The 21,434-nt window shown below is 41.0% G+C and overlaps 1 protein-coding gene across 1 annotated transcript; it reads right to left on the minus strand.

The window, feature by feature from the left end:
* Positions 1 to 3,818: 3,818 nt before the first annotated feature.
* On the minus strand, positions 3,819 to 21,093 carry LOC121282579 (integral membrane protein 2A-like). Its single transcript, XM_041196327.1, has 6 exons — positions 20,807 to 21,093; positions 14,696 to 14,830; positions 12,450 to 12,647; positions 10,441 to 10,551; positions 5,043 to 5,193; positions 3,819 to 4,884 (listed from the first exon to the last, which is right to left on the minus strand). The coding sequence occupies exons 1-6, from the start codon at positions 20,876 to 20,878 to the stop codon at positions 4,787 to 4,789; spliced, it is 765 nt and encodes a 254-aa protein (XP_041052261.1). The 5' UTR covers positions 20,879 to 21,093; the 3' UTR covers positions 3,819 to 4,786.
* Between the last annotated feature and the right edge of the window lie 341 nt (positions 21,094 to 21,434).

Below are 21,434 nucleotides of genomic sequence, written 5' to 3' on the forward strand. Positions count from 1 at the left end.
ATGTTGAGGGACCTCTAGTAGCTGTTGTAACAAATATGAATGTCAGACATAACAGTTGTATCCAGGATTTGGAGCCTACTACAACAGGCAAAACAGTTGCAGCTTCTTTCTTCCCATTGTGATTCATTACAGTTTGTAGTGTTCAACATGCTACACAATAGCAGCTCCTAGCTTTTAGAGATGTCCTTAATGCATCCCTGAGGAGATTCAACACCACCAAGCCCATGACTGTCCAAAACGGAGGGGCGCTGGGGAAGGCACCAAGCACCTCAAGAGACTTAAATGGGAGCATACGCAGGCCAGGTCCAAGCAGCGAAATGAGCAGACTTCAAGGGGTCATTTCGATTCACCAACTTGCTCTCATGCTCACATTTCTGCCCTCACCCTACAATGTTCCAGTGAAGCCCAACGCATGCTGAAGGGGCAGCACCTCATCTTCCGATTAGGCACTTTACAGTCTTCTGGACTCAACATTGAGTTCAACAACTTCAGGCCATGAGCTCTGTCCTCCATGTTGAATTCCCCCCCCCCTCCCACCCCACCCCCCCGACCCCCCAGCCCCACATCACCAAGTGCCAGCCTGTATCTTGTTCTCACTTTTTTGCTTTCAGACAATGCTGACCCTTTCTCTGCTATTAACACATTCTGCTATTTTGCTTTCATGCAGCGTTGACCTTTATTCTATTAACACTGACTCTGACCAAAGCTTTAGCTTTTAATGATTACCATTCCCTTGGATTTGTATTCCATATTTTTGCCATTTAATTTCCCCTTCCCTCTAACCTGTGACTTTCCATTTTGCTCCACCTGCCCCTCCCCACTTTTTCAACAGCCTAAACCTCATCAGATTTCTACCTCTCTTCAGTTCAAAACAGGAGTCATATTGGACTTGAAACAAAAACTGTTTCTCTCCCACATATGCTGCCAGACCTGCTGCGTTTCTTTAGCATTTTCTATTTTATCCCCAAGTATCTCATTTACCCACCCATTCAGTCTGCCACAGGTGATAGGAATCAGTGGAATACAGATCTGATTTGTTAGCCATATTAAAAGGAACACAACCAGAGTGGAAGCAAGTTATCCTTGGTTTTGAGGGACTACCAAAGCAGCTGGCATATTGGAGGCGAAGGAGTTCCCATCATCTAACTGATCAGGTCTCAAATCTGCAATTTACAGTTCTGTGACAACTATTGTCTATCATCATCTTTGGAATTTCAATACTTATAAGAGAATCAGTCAAATTTCCATGATAATAGACTTGGTAATCATATACAGAGATCCAAATGATACCAAGAATTGGAAATGGCCTTCTTCCTGGTTCAACATGATACAGATTCTTCCCAGTTAACCATAGAGGGCACAACCCTAATATAACTTCTTAGCTGGACGAGAATTGGAAGCATAGCTTTGGAGAGTTGGATGGCCAACAACAGGCACCGCAATGGACTGGAGAAGTGCCACCAGCAATGACTTTGCAAGATCCTCCATATCCGATGCTAAGAAACGCAACAACAGCATCCTCTCAAGCCAAAATTATGCCAATTGACGCTGGGCACGACACGTCCACATACCTGACATCAGACTTCCGATGCAACTGCTCTACTCAGAACTCAGTTGTGGCAGAAGACTCCCAGGAAGACAATGGAAATAGTTTAAGGATAGCCTCAAAGATTACCTAAAGAGGTCAAACATCCCCACTGACTCATGAGTGTCCCTGGCTTGTGACTGACCAAAATAGAGATGGTTCATTCGGGAAGGTATCGAATACGGACTTCATTGGGAACACAGAGGCTACGTTGAAGCATCAGAGAGAGCACACAAACCTCCCAACAACCCATCCACTGAACCCTCAAGCACCACCTACCCAACAACTGACAGTCTGCAGATCATGCATTGGACTTATCAGCCATCTCAGAACCCATCAGATTTGAGTGGAAGCAAGACATCCTCCATCCTGAGGGACTGCCCTAGAAAGATGCAGATTTCCTATAAGTTTGGAGACTAAGCACGATGATAGGTCTCCACTTAGGTCAGACATCCCAGTGAACCACAAAAATTCCCATTGTCAGCATTTACATTTTCATACTTTGAATCGTTCACACCTGATGCTCCAGGAACATTGGCTTGTGAAGCCAAGGTTCTCTATCTTCATTTGAATAGATGCAATAACCACAGAAGTAGAACTTATAACTCCTTTATTGAAATGTGTTCAAGAGTCAGGCCATTTGTTTGCTCCTTTTAAAAACAAAGTGCCACCGTTGATAGAAGAAATAACTCAAATCCCCATTGCAGGTTGGAAGTGGCAGTTAACTCAAGTTTAGAAAAGTCACACTACCTGCTGCTACTTAACCATCCTTTCAGCTTTGAAGACAAACCTTAAAACTGCTGGCAAAACTACAGAACATTGATCACCATTTTGTCAGTGGACTGCAAGTTTGTTTGAAATATACTAGAGCATCTTAAACCAGAGTCACTAGCAATCGCTTGGTAAACTACTTCACTTTATTTGAATAGTCTGTCTGAAACAGAGGTTATCTGTGTAACACTCTTCCATCTATTGTTCTCATGTTAGACTCCCACAAACTGGGAGAAAGGTTGGGCTATTCAAGCCTGCATCTCCCCTTTTATGTTAATCCTACTGCACTTATAGAAATGGGATTAAAATTGCTTAAGGACTGTTCACATAGGTGAGGTCAACATATGATCAGAAAGGCATTTGAAGGAATGATGTATTCATATTCAAGGCATGGAATTGTAGAATGGCCACTCCTGTGCTGTAACCATTTGCTTCTGTGCCAGCTCTCTAGGAGCATCTCAGCTAGTCCCATTCCCCTGTCCTTCCTCCATAGCCCTGCAACTTCTCTCTTCAGGTTCTTATCCAATTCCCTTCCAAAAGCTACAACTGCATTCGGCTATACACAAATTCAGGCGGTGCTTTCCAGATCCTAACCATTCATTACTTAAAAGTGTTCTCTCATTTCATTGTTGGTTCTTTTGCCCATCACATTAAATCTGTCCTGCATTTCTTGACCCTTCTGCCATTTGGAATAATTTATTTACTCAATCACTAGACCCCCTCACGATTTTGAACACTTATCAAAATTTGTTATTCTAATAGCAGTTACAGAATTTTAGTGTAGTTTAATTAGAAAATATTGAAAGATTAATTGCTTCCAGCTACTTAGTCCAATTGCATAGAAGGGATACGAAGCAGTTATTTCAAGCCCAGGCTTATTTGAAAAGCCACATGCCCAAAAGTGGCCCTGAATCAATAAATTATACCACAGAAATTCATTTTGCTGAGAAATCACCTGCAGAGAGAGAATGCACATCTTAATATATGGCTGTTGGCTGAATGAACAGTGGTCATCTCTCAAAATATGTGGAGTATATCCCCAGCACTCTAGAGAAAGCTAGTGACATAATCTGTTCCTACTTTTCAGAAATGGTGAACTTAGAAATTATGGATTCATCAACTATTGGCTGTAGATGGTGTCTAAAATGAATTTTATGTGACTTAGATTGTACAAAAATCTATAGTTTTCAATTATCCTCAGGTTAGTGGTTGTTGTCACCGCAATGAGACATTTTGAAAAAGATTTGTAAAATTGACAGGATTTACTTATACTGTACTATAATAGCCTAACTCAAGCTTGACTGGTGTAAAGTTTCAAAATTTGGAAGGCAGCAGATTAGCCAGAGATTTACCTTAATTCACATGTTTACTTACATTTACTGTTCTTAATTCTTAAAAGAATGCAGACCCAGTATTCCCTTTTCAGTTTAGTGCCAAATAAATTGATTGTTAAATCGAGATATCTGGGGCAGAACTTTAATGAACAAGTTTTTCCACTCTTGAAAGTTACATCCAGTGCTTATGCTGTGCAATTCCAAAGGGATAGCATTTTACAGTGCACATCACAGAACTAACACAACTGCATTTGGATACACCAATTTTTCTGGTTAACATGGAACAGTAAAACAATAGGCTGCAATAATTTTAAAAGACATTTAATAAAGGTTACAATACTGAAGACGACATTAAATATGCCATTAGATAGTCCCTTGTTCAATAAATTTGCTGAAGAAACTAGACAGGTATTATCAAATTTGAACTCTGTTCCAAATTTCTCTTTGTGCCAAATCAGATGAAACCAGAGTGGAGCCCTAAAAACATTTAGGGTACAGAATTTACTTATTAAATTGTAAACATTAGAAATAACCACAGCTGATAAGTATCTAAAATCACTGAATTTTTTTTTTGAGTGGATTCTCCACTATTATGCAATATTGTTATACGATTATGTGCAAACATCAAACTACTCCATGATATATCACAAAAACAAGGTAGATCACACTTTCAAATGTTTACATTACAAAATTGATAACCTCAATACAGTAGCTGCACAAGTTCTAATCTTGCTAAGCTGGTAAATGCCAATCCTTAAAAGTACATTAGGAAAGGCATTGCCATAAAGATAAATTGACTTTCCATTCCCTGACATCAGTATGTTACTTAATTTCCTTTAAGCAGTGTGAACACATCAAGAATAAAAACTACATTGCAAATTTGTAAGAACAGATGTTGATAAATCTATTGAATAAACAGTGCAAACAGAAGCCGCATTTGGAAAGCCTTTTAGTGAAGCAACAGTATTTGCACTGGAATACAGACTGCAAAGCAAAGCTAATAAGGCTTTTGATTGTCACACATTACTTATAGGTTACGTGGACAGCACGTGGAAAGCTTCTACAGTCAGCTGGGTAAAAACAGCATCCCTCTTATTTATACTCCATATGGTTCACAAATCAAGGTATCAACGACAAAGTTATTTGCAAAGTGCTTGATTCTGTGACAGTTTTCTGTTGAGCGTTTCTGGATGCCTATTGAAATAAAAAATAGTTTTAACCACTGAGAAATTTGAAAAACAGTGCAATGCAAATTTGCTAGTTCATAAACAGCAGAAATTACTGGCTTTGAAGCTCGGAGATTAATTTTTAATTTTGTATCAAATCCAATAATTTTAACAGTAGAACTGTACCTTTCAGTGTAGTTCTATGCTGCAATCTGTAGGTCTTTTTCCCTGAACAGAGACGGTAGATGAAATAACCCAGTTGGTCAACATTGTCAATGCGCTCAGTCACCATCAGATCTTCATGAACAAGGTAGGTCTGAGGCAAGTAGTCACCTGTCTGTTGAGAAAAGTCATTTTCGAAATGTTAAATGAAATCTCAGTTAAATTCCGTTATATAACTGCTTCTTGGAAGGACTTTCCTTTGTAGAGTGAATGATAAGTTTATTTACAACTTGCTGTTTAAAGCATAGAGGATTGGTCAACATATCAGTTTTCAGGACTCAAGATTAAACTCAAATACTCAACTCAGTTTACTGGCGTGCCAATCGGGAATATCCATAGAAAAAAGGTGAAAGCAGCTAGAACAAGGAAACTGATTACTGCCACAGTTCAAATTCAACTCATAAAATTTCTGATATCATGGCATTATCCAGTCTTCTATTCGCTAAGTAGAAGTTTGACATTTTCTTCGATAGCAGAAGGAAGACAGAAAAAGATAATCTTATTCAGCCAGAGCTGCCAGTACACCAGACAGGAACTGGCAGTCCTAAGAGTTGGTCAGCTGCCCATTCTTAGATTATATTGTGGACTCTAAAGGAGGGAAAAACGAAAATTTATTTAGCACCTATAATAAAATGCCCCAAGGCACTTCATAGAAGCATTATAAAACAAAATTTGACAGCTAGGCTCATAAGGGGACATTAAGGCAGGTGGCCAAAAACTTGGTCAAAGAGTTAGGTTTTAAAGAGCATTTTAAAAGGAAGAGAAGGATGGATTATACAGAGGTTGAGGGAAGGAATTCCAGAGCATAGGTATTTAGCAGCCGAAGGCAGGCTGCTAATGGTGGAGTAATTAAAATTGGAGATGTTCAATGAGCCCAAAATTAGAGAAGCACAGATATCCAAGGGCTGTAAGACCTGGGAACTTACAGGAGGATATCGAAAGGCAAAATCATGGAGGGATTTCAAAACAAGGTAGGGAACTTTAAAAATCAAGGTAATGCTTAACTGGGAGTCAATGTACGTAATCAAGGAAAGAGGTGATGGGTGAACAGCACTTGGTGCACATTAGAAAACAGGTGGTTTCGGATGATCTTCAGTTCATAGAGGATACAGTGTGGGAAGCCAGTCAAAGGTGCATTGGAATAGTCGTCATTAGGTAACAAAGGCATTGGTGAGGGCTTCAGCAGGTCTGGAGCTGATTTGGGCCATTCCAAGGAGATGCAAATGCTCTTGGCGATGGCACGGACGTATGTGGTTGGAAGCTCATCTGAGTTACAATATATACTCATGCAAAAAGTCGATCTCACGTATAAATCAACCCTTTCATTTTTTGTGCCAAAAAAACATAGCTTTTCCATATAACCCATGTAAAAGTTGGCCCTAGTTTTTCATGGGATCAAAGCCCAAAAATTTCAGAACCAAAGTATAATCATTGCAATCACATCAAAAATCTCAAACCATTTTCATTAAAAAGTTACATTTATCATATTTCCTCCAGTTTCTGTCAATGAAAGCAGGAAGAACGTAAATCAATTTTGATTTTTGAAGGTAGAAACTGAGGTAGGAGAAGAGAAATAAACAGCGCACCTAGATTACAAAAGTAGGGAGGTCATATTGGAGGTGAATGGAACCTTGGTGAGGCCACAGCCGGAGTACTGTGTGCAGTTCTGGTCGCCACATTATAGGAAGGTGTAATTGCACTGGAGGGGTACAGAGGAGATTCACCAGGATGTTGCCTGGGATGAAGCATTTAAGTTATGAAGAGAGGTTGGATAGACTTGGGTTGTTTTCATTGGAGCAGAGAAGACTGAAGGGTGACCTGATGGAGGTGTACAAGATTATGAGGGGCATGGACAGGGTGGATAGGGAGCAGCTGTTCCCCTTAGTTGAAGGGTCAGTCACCGGGGACACAAGTTCAAGGAGAGGGGCAGGAGGTTTAGGGGGAATGTGAGGAAAAACTTTTTTACCCAGAGGGTGGTGACGGTGTGGAATGCACTGCCTGGGAGGGTGGTGGAGGCGAGTTACCTCACATCCTTTAAAAAGTACCTGGATGAGCACTTGGCATGTCATAACATTCAAGGCTACGGGCTAAGTACTGATAAATGGGATTAGGCAGGTAGGTCAGATATTTCTCGTGTCGGTGCAGATTCATTGGGCCGAAGGGCCTCTTCCGCACTGTACGATTCTGTAATGGAAACAGGATGCAGGGGCCAACTTCAACAGCAAACATTAAATAAAGGAATACATAGGCCTTGTGTCCTCAACCATTAACCTCAGCCTTCCTGGGGGAGAGGAGCCTCAGACTTTGCCAATCAGGCCCTTGCAAGTGCCAACTCGGTGCAGGGGGACAGCACTAAGGCCTAGATCAAGGGTCGGAGGCCATCAGCATGACAGTTTCTAGCATCACAGCCCTCTCCTTCTCCCAACCACTATTGAAATTGCAGGTTGAGTTGCGCTTCCCTCCAGGGATTTTTTTTTTTGGGGGGGGGGGGGGGGGGAAGAGGAGGAGGAGGAGGAGAGGAAGCTCTTTGAAAATAAAAACATTACATGCGTAAAAGTCGACCCCTTAACCTTTTTCCAAAAAAGGTCTAAAAATTTCAACTGTTACATAAGTAAATATGGCACCAAATGTTACAAATAGCCTGATCCAGCGTCAGACAAATGCCAGAGAGATGCAGTCAGTGGGCAGGGAACAGAGTTTGTGGCAGGGACCAAGGACAGTGGCTTTGATCTTCTGAACACTTCATTAGTTTAGTCAGTACTGGGTATCAGAAAAGCACTCTGATAATTTAAAGACAATGGTGGAATCAAGAAAGGTTAAGAGCTGGGTGTCATCAGTATATGTGTGAAGTGACTTTTATCAGATGTCACAAAGAATAGGAGGGGGCAGATCTTTGGCTAAGTGTGGGAGTGGGATGAGAAGCCATTGCAGGCTAGAATTAGATAGATAAGATCAAAGCCACACAAATCCAGACCCACCCAGCTGGACAATGAAGGAGAAGTGTCAAGAGAATAATGTCAAATGGTCAACCATGTCAAAGGCTGCAGACAGGCTGAGAAGAATGAGGAGGGAAAATATATCTTTACCACTGTCACACAGAATGCCATGTATGACTGATAAGAGCCAATTTAGTACTGCAACACAGGTAAAAACCCAATGGAAGGATTCAAACAGAGCTCCAGGAAAGGTGGGCATAGATTTGGGAGACTACAACTCATTCAGGGAATCGAGAGAAAAGGGATTTTGAAGATGGGGTGTTATTTAAGGACAGCATTGAGAAGAGGGGTGAATAAGACAGATTTAAGGAGAGGGGGACAGTACAAGTGGAGAGGGAATGTTTAAGAATCCCAGCTAACATGGGAGCCATTAAGGAAGTTGGGTGGTCAGTGATTTTTTGGGAGTAGGGTCAAGGTGGAGGTCTTATGGACAAGATTGGCCCAGAGAGGGCATGAAGGGAGATAGGAATGAAACTAGAGAAAGATCTGCATTTACAGCTAGGACAGGCTTCTATGTTAGGAGGAAGTTTGGCCCGGTGGGCAAGGGGAAGGGAGTGAAGTAGCAGAGGCAGCTAAATGGATAGGTCTCAAGTATAGTATGAGCTCCTTGCACTTACTGAAGACAGGGAAAAGTGGTTTTTAAGGCAATCGGTCTGCAGCAGTGAAAAGGCGACAGGGTTATCTTTGCATTCCAGGGTGATCCTGGAATAGTGAGCAGGATCCAATAGGGCTTTTTGTGATCCAGCCAGATCTGGCAGCGAATGGTTAAATCAGTTGTCTGTCATACATTCAAGTCTGCATCCTTTGAAATCAAGGGAGTGGAGATGCGGGCTGTACCAAGATGAATGGCCCAGCATGAAAGGGTAATAGTTTTAATGGGGACTAAGGGAAAAGGTGGAGGTGAGAACGTTGAGTTGATCAGTAACTGCAGAAAAGTTATGGTGAATGGAGTGCCAAAGGCAAGACAGTGGAGTTTAAAACCTGCAGTTGGGAGCATCAGACTGTTGCTGAAACAATGAAGCAATCTTCATTTGATTGTAGCCTTGTAAGTGCCCTGCTGTAATAACTCTTTTCTAGAACCACAAGAACATTTTTTTTTTTTAATTCTGTTTTCCTGTGGTGTCTTCCAGCTAGCTACACAATGGCGTTGTTGCATTTTTTCATCTTCCAAAGTGCCTGATTCAATGGCCAAATCGACCAAATTCTTTTGAAAACTGAAAATATTTCCTAATGTTTTAGAAAGTTGCTAAATTATATAGACCAGGAATCCAGATTTGATCCCTCCTTGGCCCTTGAGTTGGCTGATCTCAGCTGTGAAAGGCTAGTCTTCCTTCTCAAATGACCTTTCAAGTGATGGTGTACATGGCACCATGTTCATTGATATCACTGCCAAAGCTCACTATACTTGGTCGAGGCATGAGCAAGCATGTAAATGAACACGAGGGTGAGATATTCAAAATTACCACTACCCATGAAACCAGATCCCAGTGAAGGAGCAAAGTGTACCAACTTAAGCTATGATTTCCAACAGATTTGAATGAACAAGTTATTCAGTGAATGTAAGGATCTACTGCCTATTTTAATGAGTCCATAACTAACTAGCTGCATGCACACCTAAATTACACTGAAATTCTTGGCATTCATAGATGCAAAATTACTTGGCAGGAAACCTGCATCAACATCAAATAAAACAGAACTCCAACTCATTTCGCAATGTAATATTGTGCCACATGGTCAGTCATGAATTGCCTTTTGGGTTTTGACACGGTAATTTATAGATATTGCTTTTATTGACGTTATTTTTGTTTCTTTTGAAGCATTTAAAGAAAGGTTAAAATACCAGTCTAATAGGTACATCTATAAAATTTAAGCCAGTAAATAGTTTTCCTAACCAGCAGTTTTAATTAAGTGTATTCAAAGACATTTGTAAAATGACTTAAAGGTAGGTTTATTGCTGTCATTACTTTCTCGGTCGAAACTTTTTATTCTATGCAAGATGACATTAAAATGAACTTCGACTGATACAAGTCACACTTGCCAGCCTAAACTAATCAAAATACTCATTCAAATCAAGTTTCACTTCCATCACCTCACTAATCAGGGTCTGCGCAAATTTAAAATTTTGGTTTGAAATAAAAAAACTCAAACATTCAAGTTTTTAATTTTTCAATGACAGTCTATTAATCCACCCTAAAGCAACTCAGTTACATACATGAACATTAACAGTGAAAATCGGATGGAAAGACACCAGCGGCAACCGGGGCGAACAATCGAAGAATCCTGCATTGAGTGGGCTGACGTGAATAAATATAGCTTAAGTATAATTTTTCTTGGACAATACTGAAGGAGTATTTACTGATACCTACCGCAAGCCTCATGAACAGCTCCAGTAAGTTGCGGGGTGGCATGACAACAGAAGTATTCAATGCAATCACATAACAGTTATCCAATTTCAGATCAAGATAAGCAGTCAGGATCTAGAAATAGAAAATCATAGATTTAAAAACAGAAAACTAACTTAAGAAACCAGAAACATTATGAGCACTTTTAAAATATTGCTTAGTTTTGAATAGGTACTTACAAAGGGATGAAGACTGAGTTGGCCAAAGTGGACTGGGAACATAGGTTAAAAAAGTTGGTAGATAAGCAATGGCAGACAAATATTTAAGGAGATATTTCATAATTCTTAAAGATATATTCAATTGAGAAAGACATTCTCTACAAAGAGGCTGAACCATCGGTGGCTAATTAAGGAAGTTAAGGATAGTATCACGTTGAAAGAAAAGGCATACGATGCTGTGAAGGCTAGTGGTAGGCCACAAGATTGGGAAAATTTTAGAAACAGCAAAGGATGACTAAAAAAAGGGATAAAATAGGTGACAGTAAAATAGCAAGAAATATAAAAATTGATAGTAAGAGCTTCTAATATAAAGAGAGAGTAGCTAACATAAATGTTGGTCCCTTAGAGGATGAGATGAGCAATTAGTAATGGGGAACAAGGAAATGGCAGAATCTGAACAAATATTTTGTATATCTCTTCAGAAGACACTAAAAGCATCCCAATAATAGTATAAGGGGCAAAAGGGAGGAACTTAAAATATTTATTGTCACTAGAGAAAAAGGGCCAGGTAAACTAATGGGGCTAAAAAGTTGGCAAGTCCCCTGGACCTGGGTGCCTGCATCCCAAGGTCTTAAAAGAAGTAACTACAGAGATAGTGGATGCATTCCAAACTTCATTAGGTTCTGTAAGGTCCCTGAGGATTGACAAACCGCAAGTATTTAAGAAGGGAGACAAACAGAAAGCAGAAAACTATATACCAGTTCGTCTAACATCTGTCACTGGGAAAATATTAGAATTCATTAAGTATTAACAAGACAATTAGAAAATCAATCAGAAGGGTAACTCACCTCCTGATTCCCCAAAGCCTGTCCACCACAAGTTGGGAGTGTGATGGAATACTCTCCACTTGCCTGAATGAGGGCAGCTCCAACAACACAAGAACCTCGACATCATACAGGACCAAGCAGCCCATTCGATCAGCATCCCATCCACCAACTTAAATATTTATCCCTTCCACCACAAAAGCATGGTGGCAGCAGTGTGTACCATATACAAGATGCACTGCAGCACCAGTACTCCTTTAGCAGCATCTTTCAAACCTACGACCTCTACCACCTAGAAGGACAAGGGCAACAGATGCATAGGAACAGCACCACCTGCAAGTTACCCTCCAAGCCACACACATCCTGATTTGTAACCATAACTGTGTTGCTCACCATCACTGGGTCAAAATCCTGGAACACTCTCCCTAACAGCACTGTGGGTACCTGTACCAGATGGACTGCAGTGGATTAAGGCAGTGACTTACCATCACCTTCTCAAGGGCAATGACAATTCTACATGTTGGCATGGGGGAAAAAAGCAGTTTTGTCACATTTATGGTAATTATGAAAAAGAGGCAACTTAAACAAGTTCAATTGCTGACTTTGAAAAGAAAATCTTGAAACTGAAGCACAACTAGGAAAATGTGATCATTTTAGTACAAACAGGTTAATTCTGCAACTCCAGATTTTACATACCAGATTCCCTCCCCCTAAATTCCAAGTTTACTGATTGCCAACTTTTAGCTTGAAAACTTAAGCTAACCAGTAGCATAAATCAAACAATTCTAAAACAGCAAAGAACATTCATGCGCCCAAAAAAAGAAAGATAATTTACAAATAATGTGTAGGGCCAAGGGTAGTGCTTTCAGTTGTCAGACCAGAAAATGCATTTCTACAAAACAAGGATTTTTACAGAATCCCCTTTTGGTAGAGAACCTGCCTCACCTCCAAGCTCCATTCTTATAATTGCAATTTCAACGTGCAAACTTACCAATTCAAAATCATGAATAATGACTGCTGGGTCAGCATCATCAAATTCTGGAACTGGGACATCAATCATTGCCACATTCCCGCCATCTCCTAAGAACTGCACATCTTCTGTAGCAAGGAAGTAAGGAGCCTTTGTTTCTGGGGCACCTGACAGGATATTAGAATCCAAGTATTGCATTCGACCATGGAACACTTTGTTCTAGTAAAAAGGCAAAAAAAGAAAAATTGAAGTCCATAAAAAAAACCAGGAGAATTTTATTTCAAGATTCCAAGTTAAGATACTTACGAGATAAGATGATGGCAGACATTGACACTGACAACTGGGTCACAGTTGCTGACAGCCGTAGCCTCTGGAGGCTGGCTGTTTGTAAGGGCATTGTAAGAGGTAAGCAGAAACGAAGTTCAGCTGGCCAAGAACAGGATCCAGGGAAAACTGAGGCCAGCGAATTATGTACCTTCTCTGCTCATTGTCTTCTTCTGCAGCAAATGTGACAGAGTGGGGCTACTGAGCCACACCGGGTGAAGTTTAACACAGACTTGACCACCATGGCACAAACCATCATTCAACAAGAAGGAAACCTGCTACCAAAAAGTTAAGATGGTATTCCAGGTCTGAGGTCAGGAACATGTATATTTGGATTGGAGCAGAGCTCAATTTTCACAATTACTCTAGGACAAAATGCTGGACCATTATTTCTGAAAAGGATTTGCAATATTTAAAGGAGCTGAAAATATTATAGGGGTTTTGCAACTGAGGACTACCTATATATTGCAGGTAATTTTAGTGAATGTATTTAGAGGCAAAAGGCTTAATGTAAGTTCAAACTGCTAAGAGTTTCAAACATTTTAGTAATTCACTTGCATTTATCCCTAAAACAGAGTTCATGCCACTTAAATGCCTGCAAATGTTTGATCTAGTTTTGAAGTTCATAGGCAGACTTAACAGGACACTGTGCAAATTCACATGTACAACTTCCAAAAAAATTGTAATGTAGCAGTATACCTCCCTTGAGAATTGAAAAGAAAAAGAAGTTAGCAAACAGCACTCTACATACATGACATTGCTCAAAAGCATTAAGCACTGTTTGCACCACAACAAAAATGTCTGGTGAGGTCAGTAAAGGCCTTGCATGCAACACTCTAATTATGGCATTGAGAGGACAAGCATCGACTTGATTCACTGGGTAAGAGTGCAGTACAAAAAAATATTGCACATTACATTGCGCCATAAGACATGCACAAACATTGGATTCCTTGATGCAAGACAAAACAAGTAGCTAATAAATTGGGATAGTTGACCCATTGGTAAAGCCAACTATATCAAAGTAATTTCGGCACATACTTCAGAAAGCCAATTTAAATACTTACAATTCTTAAATTCAATTAATTTCCTTTCAAAAAATACACTGTATCATATTGTAAAAGGAAAAGCACTGGCTAAATATTTATGTAATGAATTTGTGCTAAAAAATCTTCATCCAACCCCTCAGGTGACTTGTGTTAGAGATATGTACCCTATCAAAAAGTCCATTAGTAAGCTAAATTAGGTGCATTAAAGCAATTATTTCAAATGCCACTGATTAATTAGCAGCACAACATATATTGGAAGAGGACTGCAGCTAAGACATCAGTTTTCACATCAAAACATATATCAACTCTAAACAGAGCAAAAGACAATAGTCGTTTCACTCATTTAACTCAACTTAAATAGCTACAAAAGTTGTTTTGTGGTGCCCTCCCATGACCAAATGTGTTAGTGCCATCGTCTGCAGAGAAAAAACTTGTTCTCATGAATTGGGATTTACTCAACTTCACAAGCTACAGGTGAAATTTAATATAGATCACCAACACCTTGGTAATAGCCAACAAAACTAAGCAACTGCTAGAGATTAGCATTAGCTTGGTTTTACATGAGCAGGTAGTCTTCTAATAAGGTTGTCATGTGAAATCATAGCAAAGTTGTTTTCCATAAAAGATCGGTATTTAGAACAGATTTTGTACAAGATTTGTACAGTAGGAGCATATTCGCCAGAAGTATTTCATTAAGACCAGTACACATCAGAAAATAGAGGTAAACATTTCAAAACATTTTATGCAGCAATCCAATGCTAAAAATCCTATATTAAAGAAAATTATTATAAACTGCCAATGCCAAGTATATATAGAAACTTCCTAAAGCCAAGTCTCAAACATCTCATTTACTATACACATTGCAAAATTGCATAACAAACGGATAGAGAAAATTACCTTTGGCACAATGAATCGATACAGACAGGCTCCTCCGATTATCAATCCAGATAGTATGAAAGCCAGACCTAGAAGCGTAAATAAACATCTTCCTGTGGAGTTCTCTCCTCCATCCACTGCAGCAGCTTCCGGATCCTATACAAATTGGTGAAATAAGTTACTTAAATGCATTCACAAAACTCAGCAATTCATTTCAAAAAGTATTTTTAAATTGAGTTGACAAGAGAAATCAGCATGAAGCTTTTACAAAATGAATGATGAATTTACTAGCTACAACAGCTGCAGCTGGTTTGACCAAGTTAAAATAATTCTAGATCCAAACAGTTCTTAAAAAAGTAAAATTAAGATTGTTATAATCTAAGTTCAAATACTTATACTTGGCACTGTTTAAAAACAGCCTAATATGGGTTCATTTCAGATTAAAGACCATCAGGTAGCAATGTGGAATGTAGCCCTAAATGGAAGCTACTTCTACCTGTTAACTGGAGATCAATGTGTACTCTAACATCATCTCAGAAGCCATTTCAAAAGAAAATCCATGGGAACTATATTAGTGTCAATATCCATGTTGGTAAGCATGTTTCAAGTCCTGTAAGTTGTACATAAATTCAGTGCTGTGTATTTACTGAAACATGTGCTTAAATACACACAACTCTGGCACTATGTAATTATTGAGCTGTCATCATGAATTTAGCAGTGATGTATAGCTCACTTAATCTGCACTTCAGTGCCAGTACAGATTTTTGGCTTTTTTTTTAAATTTGGGTGCAGTATTGTGCTCTGAATTCATGCCAGTGAATTAAAATAATTTGATAGTTTGTGTCCCTTCAATGTACATTCACTGAACATAAATGTTGTGTTTGGTGACAATATTTTATAGCCTGGAGGGGGTTTTCTCTCTTTCCATAAAGGTTCATTGTCCTCCCTTAGATAATAATTCATGGAGAGAAAAGCTTTTTGTTTTTGATCATTTGTTGCCTGCAGGTTGCAGGTCATTGTTCCCTTTAACATTAGTTTGTTTGTAACAAGTGTATAAAAACAAAAAAAGCTCATTGTCAAATTTAGCCTTGAACATTCATGCAGCTTCGTTTTCATGGTGCTTGTCTGATATTTCAAAATTGCCATCTTGAATTTCAAAACTAACATGAATAGTATAATAGTACAAAAATCCAGTGTTTTTAAAAGGATCTGTGCACTTCTGGCGGCCATAATATTGCCTTTTCAAATTAGAATGCTGTTGCTAAAATTGTAAATAAAGCAATTGTGCTTCTGTCCTGTTTTATGTCAAAAAGAAAAACACGATCACCAATCAGAAGTGAATAAGAAAAATTGGTGTCAATTCAGGAAAAGATAATAGTCACATTGTGAAATCAAACACTATCATACCATCCAAATTAAAGATAACCCATTGCAATATATTTCAAATTGAATTTCTTATACTAACAATATACAAGAGAAATATTAGAATTGTTCATAAGAATATTGCAACTTGGCTGCACAAATATACAAATTTGAAGTTTTCTCAAATTGTAAAATAAGTCATCCATACATTCTAAGCAGCTTTAAGCAAGAAGAGTTTTAAAAAATGAATTCCCAATAATAGGAGTTTGCGTATCTCAACTAATGAACTTTCCGAAAATCCTTTATGAGATAGTTCAATGAAAAGATTTGGTGTTTTGAGTGTGTTATTAAGATCACACTGCAATAGAGACTTGTTAATTCCCAATCTATTTTCATTTACCATTGATCAATATCAAAAGCAGGCAATATACATTTTTATGACTAGCAACAGAACTGCCAGCTATATCACTAACGACTTCTGGCCTCTGGTGCATCCTAAACACTCACTTTTAACCACTGACAGCAATGCCTTGAGCTGTGTAGGTCATAAGCTCTAGAAAATGCTTCCTAAACATCTATGCTTCTCTCTTCTACTTTACAAGGTTTCTTGAAAGGATTTATAGCTGCCCTAATGTCTCTTTATTTGGCCCAAAGTTGATTTCTAGAAACATCAGGACAGAATCACACTGGAATGCTTTGCTACAAAGATGCTAAAGATCCCCTTCAAGCCACACACCACCCTAATTTGGAACTACATCGCCATTCTTTCACTGTCGTTGGATCAAAGTCCTGGAACAAACAGCACTGTGGGTGTACCTGTGCCTATATGGACTACAGTGATTCAAAGAAGTGGCTCACCAGCAACTTCTCAAGGGCAATTAGGTATGAGCCACAAACACTGGCTTTGCTAGCAACACCAAAATCCGAATAAAAAAAATGCAAGTTAATGTCAATATTGAAACAAGCCTTCCTTCGAATTCAAGCACATTACCAAATGGTTCCCATTAAAGAGAGAAAACAATGTAGATATACAAGATATATCACCAATATTAGCTCTAAGTAACGGCTGGTGTTTTTTTTTATACCATTAAGAAAAACTGACTGCTCCAAGAGTAGTAGCTTTTTCTCACTAAATCTCAATTGTTGCACTGTATGAAATGCATATTCAACTGATTCAGCATTTTAAATTCATTTTCAGTGCAGGATAGCTAGAAAAACAGGAAGCGTGTATGGTCTGTAGAGTCCTACTAAAATTGCTTTATCTCTCAAAATTTAATGAGTAAAATAGAGCAAAAACCAAAAGTGATAACATGCAATTTAGGTAACTATACTTAAGAGTTCCAATTATAATTACACCCCACTAGAACTAATTCTATTATTTAACCAATCCTCTTGAGAACCAATCCAGTCCATTTATACTGGGCTAATCTTCCTTCGGTAAGAAATGAAATTCAGTCTAAAATATACCGAAGGGGTAGAAAGTGAGTATTATTCAACAGTTGACCAACTTTAGAGCAAAGATCAAAAGAGACAGGCATCATTCCAGTGTAGGCATCTCACCAGAGAAAATCCTGACATTAAATGCTATTCATTCTAAATCATAAATTGATAAATAGGCTAGAATTCCTTCATCAAGAAGACAGTGATAAACGATGAGGAAAAAACATATGTTCAAAACAGAATACGTTCACTAGCATGCTCTCTCTCTGATTATACAATTTACTTAATTTATACAAGTGAGAAATCATTCAAAATAAAAATGTACAATCCAAACAGTAAGAAAGTGACAATTTATGAAGTGGAAATTTCATAATAGAAATGTTTCTGAATCAGCCAAAAGACACCTTAATAACTCTGCTGTGAGTAGCTAACAATTTGACTTAGCAGTAGCTAACAGAATAATGATTTTAAAAAAATCATACAGCAGCTTTAGAAGAAACCCTCCTACACATTGTGATATTATCTAATTAGGCTACAATTAATAAAAAGGCTTAATTTAGTGTGGGGTATCATAAAGGTAGTACTCTTCAATTAGAAATGGTTATGTAGACAGACAGTCATTGCTGTCCAAGCTATTTATAATAAAGCACACTTCAAATTCAATTTAAAAATGGAGTGGGGTGCTACCATATGGAGAAGCAGAACACAGCACTTAAACAGAGACATTGACAATATGAATCCCATAAAGTCAATGCATGTTACAGGTTTCAAAGCAGTGGCACCTTTGGGTTAGTCATTTTGAACATGTCCAAAGCTCCATCTGATTTGAGCGCTTAGTACATGAACAAACCTTATAGTTATCCACTGTCCCTTGATCAGTTCTCTGTGTGATCACTTTAATGCAAAGGAAGTGAACAATGCCAGCATGGAATTCAATATCTAGTATGCACCCAATCTGATTTACAGCACATCTTTAACAATAATTGAATGAATGTCAGTTAATCCAAACTGCAATTGGCTCATATAAAGAGATTTAATGATAATGAGAGATTCCAATAGAGTTGGCTTCGGAAAAAAATCCAACCTGGCACTCAACCTCACCTATCCAGTACAAGGGCATCTCCAGCAAGATAATACAAAACTGAAGTTATTCAATATCCCAATTGTTAAGTTGCCACTTTTCTGAGCACTGAAGATTGTGTGGCCCCAGGTTAACTCATTGGGTAATGCACTCAGTACTGACAAAATAGTCAAAAATGCAAAGCAGCTGGGAACTTATCAGATAAGATAGCAAAGAACACTGGACAGCAGAGGAAACAGCCCCAAGAAAAAAACAGAGTTACAGCATAGAAAGAGGCCATTCAGCTCATCATGTCTGTGCTGGCTGGGGAAAAAAAATGACCAGCCACCCATTATAATCCCACCTTGCAGCAGTAGCTAACAGAATAATGATTTTTAAAAATCACACAGCAGCTTTAGAAGAAACCCTCCTAGACATTGTGATATTATCTAATTAGGTCCGTGGCCTTGCAGGTTACAGCACGAGTTAAGGGTTTCTGCCTCAACCATCAATCAGGGTAGTGAATTCCAGACACCTATCACTCTCTGGGTGGAAAAAAAATCATAATAATTCCTCTAATCTTCCTATGAATCACCTTAAATCTGTGTTCCTGGTAAGTGATCTCAACAATTTCTAAAAACATGTGGCAACCCTACTTCCCCATTTGGGATCAGGGAGTTGGATAAATTCATGGTGCCGACAAACACAGACCCGGGGCTGCCGCTCACTCAAACACAGACCCGGGGCTGCCGCTCACTCAAACACAGACCCGGGGCTGCCGCTCACTCAAACACAGACCCGGGGCTGCCGCTCACTCAAACACAGACCCGGGGCTGCCGCTCACTCAAACACAGACCCGGGGCTGCCGCTCACTCAAACACAGACCCGGGGCTGCCGCTCACTCAAACACAGACCCGGGGCTGCCGCTCACTCAAACACAGACCCGGGGCTGCCGCTCACTCAAACACAGACCCGGGGCTGCCGCTCACTCAAACACAGACCCGGGGCTGCCGCTCACTCAAACACAGACCCGGGGCTGCCGCTCACTCAAACACAGACCCGGGGCTGCCGCTCACTCAAACACAGACCCGGGGCTGCCGCTCACTCAAACACAGACCCGGGGCTGCCGCTCACTCAAACACAGACCCGGGGCTGCCGCTCACTCAAACACAGACCCGGGGCTGCCGCTCACTCAAACACAGACCCGGGGCTGCCGCTCACTCAAACACAGACCCGGGGCTGCCGCTCACTCAAACACAGACCCGGGGCTGCCGCTCACTCAAACACAGACCCGGGGCTGCCGCTCACTCAAACACAGACCCGGGGCTGCCGCTCACTCAAACACAGACCCGGGGCTGCCGCTCACTCAAACACAGACCCGGGGCACTCTCTCTTTCACTCTCACACAAACACAGACCCAGGGCTCTCTCTCTTTCACTCACACACAAACAGGGACCCAGGGCTCTCTCTCTTTCACTCTCTCACAAACAGGGACCCAGGGCTCTCTCTCTTTCACTCTCACACAAACAGGGACCCAGGGCTCTCTCTCTTTCACTCTCACACAAACAGGGACCCAGGGCTCTCTCTCTTTCACTCTCACACAAACAGGGACCCAGGGCTCTCTCTCTTTCACTCTCACACAAACAGGGACCCAGGGCTCTCTCTCTTTCACTCTCACACAAACAGGGACCCAGGGCTCTCTCTCTTTCACTCACACACAAACAGGGACCCAGGGCTCTCTCTCTTTCACTCTCACACAAACAGGGACCCAGGGCTCTCTCTCTTTCACTCACACACAAACAGGGACCCAGGGCTCTCTCTCTTTCACTCTCACACAAACAGGGACCCAGGGCTCTCTCTCTTTCACTCTCACACAAACACAGACCCAGGGCTCTCTCTCGCTTTCACTCTCACACAAACACAGGCCCAGGGCTCTCTCGCTTTCACTCTCACACAAACACAGACCCAGGGCTCTCTCTCTCTTTCACTCTCACACAAACACAGGCCCAGGGCTCTCTCGCTTTCACTCTCACACAAACACAGACCCAGGGCTCTCTCTCTCTTTCACTCTCACACAAACAGACCCAGGGCTCTCTCTCTCTTTCACTCTCACACAAACAGACCCAGGGCTCTGTCTCTCTTTCACTCTCACACAAACACAGAGCCAGGGCTCCTTCTCTCACAAACACACCACCGGCCCCAGGTCCAAGCCAATTACCGGGGGGGCTCTATCTGGGGCAGCTCCCCGCCTCCCTCCGATCCCAACCTACCGGCTCGGGGACCAAAAGAACCCTTTTCCCATCCTTCGGGGCGGCGGGCGAGTTGAATCCGATCTTGACCATGTCCGCCTTGGGGTAGGTACGGTTGCGAGTTTGCCTCTGTGTCCCGGGGCGATGGACGCTGAGATCGACTGTGTGTCCGGTATCGCTCCGACTCTGGGCCCCTGTGACGCACTCTGTCTAAAGGCTGCTCTAGATCCCGATCTGCTGCGCAAACTCACTCACTCACTCTGTCGCGCGTAGACACTACCCTCCCACCTGTGACGCAAAATCCTTTCGCTCGCTCTAATTTCCGTAGCGACGCGCAGACTCCCAGCGTGCTTTTCGCCTCTCTTCCCCCCCCCGCCACTACAGCCGCCGCGCAGACTTTCTGCCGCCTCCTCCTCCCGCAGCGCTGACTCCCTACCTCCTCCTCCCGCAGCCGCCGCGCAGACTCCCTGTCTCCTCCCGCAGCTGCCGCGCAGACTCCCTGCCTCCTCCTCCCGCAGCCGCCGCGCAGACTCCCTGTCTCCTCCTCCCGCAGCCGCCGCGCAGACTCCCTGCCTCCTCCTCCCGCAGCCGCCGCGCAGACTCCCTGCCTCCTCCTCCCCTGCTCTCTCATTTTTCAGATAGATAAAAA

Source organism: Carcharodon carcharias, chromosome 9 (genome assembly GCF_017639515.1).
Source record: "Carcharodon carcharias isolate sCarCar2 chromosome 9, sCarCar2.pri, whole genome shotgun sequence".
NCBI classification, from domain to species: Eukaryota; Metazoa; Chordata; class Chondrichthyes; order Lamniformes; family Lamnidae; genus Carcharodon; species Carcharodon carcharias.